Source organism: Bicyclus anynana, chromosome 22, assembly GCF_947172395.1.
Source record: "Bicyclus anynana chromosome 22, ilBicAnyn1.1, whole genome shotgun sequence".
Lineage (NCBI taxonomy): Eukaryota > Metazoa > Arthropoda > Insecta > Lepidoptera > Nymphalidae > Bicyclus > Bicyclus anynana.
Window position 1 is genome coordinate 8,524,099 of NC_069104.1, and position 5,780 is coordinate 8,529,878.

Consider the following 5,780-nt stretch of genomic DNA (forward strand, 5'->3'; position numbering starts at 1 on the left):
CATATCATCATTACTTATTTGTTTCGTTTGCAATTGTTAGTCTTGTTATTTATTTGTTGTTTGGTTGTTATATTATTGCTGATTGCTGAGTAGTGTACGACTAACAATAATATAACTAACCGAAAATTCCGACTTTCAGATGGGTGGATTTTAGGTTGAATTTCATATGGATTGATTTATTTATTAGGTATATTAAAAATATAAAAAAAAAATATTATGAAAAAATACAACCGACTTCAAAATGTTAACGTACCCACGAAACTAAAAAGGGAAAGATAACATTATTATATTTTCTACTTATTGATCATTTTGAAGTCGCTGCCAAGCCCGTCTGATGTTGACTTAAGTCGTTACTGAAAAAAACACATGACAGACAAAAATAATGTCTGAGAAACAAAAATCTTTACGATAGGGTACACCTTGAATTAATAGATTGAATACACTGGCTTGGCAGAAAATATAATGATATTATTTTTCCCTTTTTTAATTTCGTGGGTACGTTAATATTTTGAAGTCGGTTGTATATATTTTTTTAAATCATTATTTGTTTTTTCTCAATTAGGTCCTTCAACTATTTTAAAATCAAAAATCTCCATTTAAAATTGCCACTGACTTTATGAAAAAATATTCGTATGCGGAAATAATGTCGCTGCTATGTCCAACGTTTTCATGTATGTAGATTTACTTCTTCTCCATGGAGTATATATTCTTTGGTGCTGTGTTAATAAAGATACACATTTATTTTATTTATAAGCCACAAAGGACACAAATATTAAAATTAAAAAATATGTACATAATTATCGACAAGTTATAATTTCATGTATCTTTCCCGTCTCTTCAATTCATAGACAATCTAGCATTACGAAATGTCAAATTCGCAACATTTTCGTTAATCTGTAGAAATAAAACTTGTTGTGATTTCGTTTTTAGTGAAATAAATGTGATATAATAGTTAATTACAAGCAGTTTTTATGTAATTCGCGGTGTGCGCGTTAAATGAAGTGATGTGTATATAAATGATTTAGTTTAAACGGACGGTTTGTGAGAAATATGTGAATGTCGTGACGACGGATCTTTGTTTACCTTTTTTGCCATGTAAGGAAAAAAATGGTATACCAATGTAACTGTGAGTCATACTATGTATCTAGTATCTATGTCATACTCATAATTATATTATGACGGTACGGAGCTTTATGTATCTAAGGTACGGAGTAATTCTATGGTCATTCTTTATTATAAGCTACGCAATGGGTGAACGGGGTCATACTTGCCCTATGTTTTACTTCATTAAGCAAGCAACCAATTGGTTCGTTGTAATTACAAGACAGCCGTAATAGCCCAGTGGATATGATTTCTGCCTCCGATTCCAGAGGGTGTGGGTTCGAATTCGGTCCGGGGCATGCACCTCCAACTTTTCAGTTGTGTGCATTTTAAGAAATTAAATATCACGTGTCTCAATCGGTGAAGGAAAACATCGTGAGGAAACCTGCATACCAGAGAATTATCTTAATTCTCTGTGTGTGTGAAGTCTGCCAATCCGCATTGGGCCAGCGTGGTGGACTATTGGCCTAACCCCTCTCATTCTGAGAGGAGACTCGAGCTCAGCAGTGAGCCGAATATGGGTTGATGACGAATTACAAGAAAGCTATCGCCGAATATAAGAATTCTGCATTCAAACTGAATGAACCAATTGAACACTAGATATTTAAAATAAAACATTTTAAATCCTCTTTGATACTTCTTACTACAATGAAGTCAAAACGAATCAATCATAATACATTGTAATCTTTGGAATCAATGACGTTTGACAATTCACATTCAGCTGGTGTGTCAAAAAGGAAAAAAACTTATTGTCATCTTTCATTTGCCAGACTTTATCATGTAAATACCCAAAGCGTCTTTGCCTCTGAATACTCTCGGGAATTATAATTTATATGTAAGACAACCTTTGTATTTTGCTCTGTGGTCCTTCATTTGACGTATCACGTTTCTAGTCTATAGTGATCTGTGGTATCACGTCTGTGATTTTCTCATATTTGACGTTTGTGATTTTTATTTTATTTCTGTGTTCTGTGATTTTACGGATTTTCTAATTCACCGTAGTAAATAAATATAAATATCTTTTAGCATTAGAAAAGGTGTTTATAATGGCAGACTCTACTGTTATAAACGTAATCGACGTCAGTAAAATGAAAGTACCCGACATACGAAAAGAACTGAGATCACGTGGACTACCATACACCGGTGATAAAGCGGACATCGTTAGCAGATTGCAAGCGGCAATGTCTCAGGAAGAACACGAAGAACACGGAGACCTAGATTCAGATGAATTGGATTCAGACGGAGTGTTGGAAGACGACGATAAAAGTCAAAACGATATTTTGGACGATGCAGCTGTAGATACTCTAAACGAGGAGTTGGCACTCGAAGAGGGCTCTCCCCAAAAGCAGCCTCTTGATGACAAACCTCAGAGAACTCTAAAGAGGAAAATCACGACCGAAACAAAAGTCCCAGAAAACAAGGAGGCGGGTACAAAGAAAATTGTTTTAAACAGGACAACTTCTGTAACATCTAATTTGGTTAAATCTGAAGCAAAAAAGGAGATTACACCACCAGAGGCAGATGAAATTGTTAAAACTTCAAATAACAAAATCAAAATAACTGCCGATATTGATCCTAAGACAAGGTTAGAGATGCGTGCTAAGAGATTTGGTTTGCCAGTGAAATTGACTGATGAGCAAAGGAAGGAAGCAAGAAAACAAAGATTTAACCAACGGACAACCACTGGCACCAATACACTTGATAACACAAACACTGGTAATGTGTCTGATAATTTGGATAAATTCAAGAAGAGAGCCGAGAGATTTGGCCAGTCAGTGTCCGCTATTATGACCGACATAGAAAATAAAGAGAAATTAGAAAAGCGTAAAGCTAAGTTTGCATCTCTTAAATAGCATCTACATTACCAAACTTTTGATTGATGGTGCATATTGCACAGCTTTACTTGTATGACTTAATTTCAAATTCATTATTGCTAGAAAATTTGTGACTAACTAAATATAATATTTTCTTTTTATTTTAAGATAGGAAATAAGAACAAATAAAAGAGTAAATTGCTATTTTTTACTTATTCAAATATTGCACCTCACTAATATTATGTAGAGCTCTTTTATTTGTGTTAATAAAAAAACATACATACAGCCGAACGTAGAACCTCCTCCTTTTTGGAAGTCGGTTAAAAATACAAAACACTATTAAAATTAATAAAAAAATTCAACCCTCCCACAGTGGGACATTTGTGTGCCCAAGCAGTGGGCGGTCAGGGTTCCAGAGTGAGGAACCTCTTCACAATATGCGCTGTCTCAAGAATCACTGCCTACTGTATCTGACTGTTGATCCAACAGTTAAGTGAAAGCTTCTTAAGGTGTTTGTCGAAGCTTTACGCTATAAGACCATTGACTGAAACAACTATTGGAACAATAATAGTTGGTTCAACATTCCACATGGAGGTAATCTCGTGAGCAAGGTCCACGTATATTGATATACTTTTTCCTTTTTGGCTTATCAATAATAATCGCATGGTGCACTGACTGCTTGACTAGTACTATATCAGGTCTATTGGCAACAATATACCTGTCAGTGATAATCATTTGGTCCCAGTAGAGCAATGCACTGCTATTTTCAAGAACTGATGTTGGGCCGTACCTATCGTAAGGCAAATCTGAATCGATAAGACCATACTGAAGAGCCAGCTGTTGGTGGATTATCTTGCCTTGGATTAGCTTTATGGACTTTAGGAATTGATAGACATTGTACAGACATAATTTACTTGATTATGTTTATACAATGTCTATCAATTTCTAAAGGTCCATAAAGCTTTGAATTTAATAGTAAGATGACAGACCAAGTTGAAATGTGTATAAACTGAGGGTTTGTTTTATTGAGACGGTCCTTCAGTTTACACACAGAAGACTCTGACAGCAAGTTTCTTCATTTATTGTTTGAATGTAGAGTAAAATGTTCTGATGGTTGCTTCAGTCAATGACATTTAATAGCAAAAATCTTTTAACACTTCAGGAATCTTTTGCTTGGTTGTATCACTGGTTAGGACAAATAGAAGGCAGTAATACTTGGAATTAAGATGTGGTTGCTTCAGAGGGCTTCATTATTGTAGTGATACTTCAAGATTCTTATTAGGCCTGCTGATTTCTAACAACAACTTTCAAATGGGTTCAATAAAATCCATCATTATAATGTTAAATATTGCAAATTACTTTATTTTTTTTTTATTTGACATTTTACTGCTTCAGTACTTACTATCTGACTTTTCCTATGAGCAACTTCCCCTTTGAATTTGGAAGTATTTGTAAAATGAACATTTTCTTAAGAGTGGTTTGTATTATACTTATGCTTTAAGAGATTATGTGTAAAGCATGACAATTTGGTATTTAAATATATGTATAATGAATAACTACACTAATTTGGGGTATACAAGAGATGTGTGTATTGTCCTAATATTTTTAAGTAAAAGAGAGAAACAAAAATCATTGTATTTAAAATATAATTTAACAACAAATTAATAAAAATACAGTGAATCTTAGGATATACAGAAAAAGCTTCCTTGAGAAGCTCCAACAGACAAGATTAACTTAAAATATCAAAAGGTAGTTCTCTAAAATCATCAACATCTACTTCAATACTTGTGGCTATTGTACACCCATTATTGGTACTGTAGTCTTGAGGGATATGTATGCAATAGTCCATATACATTTCTTTATGTAGAGTTGCCCATCTGACTGCAACCTCTTTATTTAAACACTTCCTAAATGCCATACAATGCATATGTTTAAGTTTTTCATACTTGATCCTTGAAAATCCCATAATAGACAATGTATATCTCCAACATTTCATAAGTTTACTGTTAGCACCAACATGTTTTGAGTCAGGAGTACTTATGAGTAGCAAACCACCGTCTTTTAGAAGCTTATATGCTCTTTCACAAGCATTCACTCTTAGCTCTGATGATGGAATGTATTCAAGAAGAAAACAGAATGTCACTACATTGTAAAAGTTTTCTTTTAATTGTTTTACTTTGTTGTTTATTAGGATAGTGTCTGATTCTATAGGGACATGTAGGAAATCACATTCAAATACAAAATCATTTGCAGGACACAAGTCTATCACCAACACATCTAGAAAATCATATATTCTAAAAGGATTGTAGCAACTACCAACATCAAGGAGTGTAATAGGTGAGGAATATAGTTCATTTGTATTGTTTACTTTTATATTGATTTTGTTTCCAATATCTATTTCCTTTTCTCTATGTTTCATAAAGGATTTGTTTATGAAATATTCATATGCAAAATCGGCAGCCCACGATATCCGCGAAGAGGCTAAACTTTGTTCATCTGATGAGTTTCTTTCCCAATGTGTTGTAGCCAGTTTCTCCATATACTGTGCGTAAGTATTGAGAACTTCCTTATTACTACAGTGATTGTGCCATGCTTTTTCCACTCCGACCTCAGCAGATGATTTTCTTAGTGATAAATGAACGTCTTTTAAAAAACTAGCTAAATGTTTATGTTCTTCGTTAGCCATATTAAATAATAACAAAGACAATACTTAAAATTTTCGGAATCACATAATTATTTGTAATGTAAGTTTTATTTACGATAAAATTCAAAACGGAAAGATTATCACATTTCTTTCTGTTTTGAATAGCAAAATCAAAACAAATGCCACAGCACAGATTTTCAACTTTTTTTATGCTAAGTCAA

The 5,780-nt window shown here is 33.5% G+C and overlaps 2 protein-coding genes across 2 annotated transcripts; one reads left to right on the forward strand and one right to left on the reverse strand.

The window, feature by feature from the left end:
- Positions 1–2,028: 2,028 nt before the first annotated feature.
- Positions 2,029–3,119, forward strand: LOC112057550 (SAP domain-containing ribonucleoprotein). Its single transcript, XM_024098006.2, has one exon. The coding sequence runs from the start codon at positions 2,148–2,150 to the stop codon at positions 2,952–2,954; it is 807 nt and encodes a 268-aa protein (XP_023953774.2). The 5' UTR covers positions 2,029–2,147; the 3' UTR covers positions 2,955–3,119.
- Positions 3,120–4,544: 1,425 nt separating this feature from the next.
- LOC112054926 (S-adenosylmethionine sensor upstream of mTORC1) lies at positions 4,545–5,767 on the reverse strand. Its single transcript, XM_024094870.2, has one exon. The coding sequence runs from the start codon at positions 5,599–5,601 to the stop codon at positions 4,645–4,647; it is 957 nt and encodes a 318-aa protein (XP_023950638.2). The 5' UTR covers positions 5,602–5,767; the 3' UTR covers positions 4,545–4,644.
- Positions 5,768–5,780: the final 13 nt, after the last annotated feature.

Excerpts from the sequence above, each read along its gene's own strand:
- LOC112057550 (XM_024098006.2), top strand. The coding sequence starts at position 2,148 with ATGGCAGACTCTACTGTTATAAACGTAATCGACGTCAGTAAAATGAAA.
- LOC112054926 (XM_024094870.2), bottom strand. The coding sequence starts at position 5,601 with ATGGCTAACGAAGAACATAAACATTTAGCTAGTTTTTTAAAAGACGTT.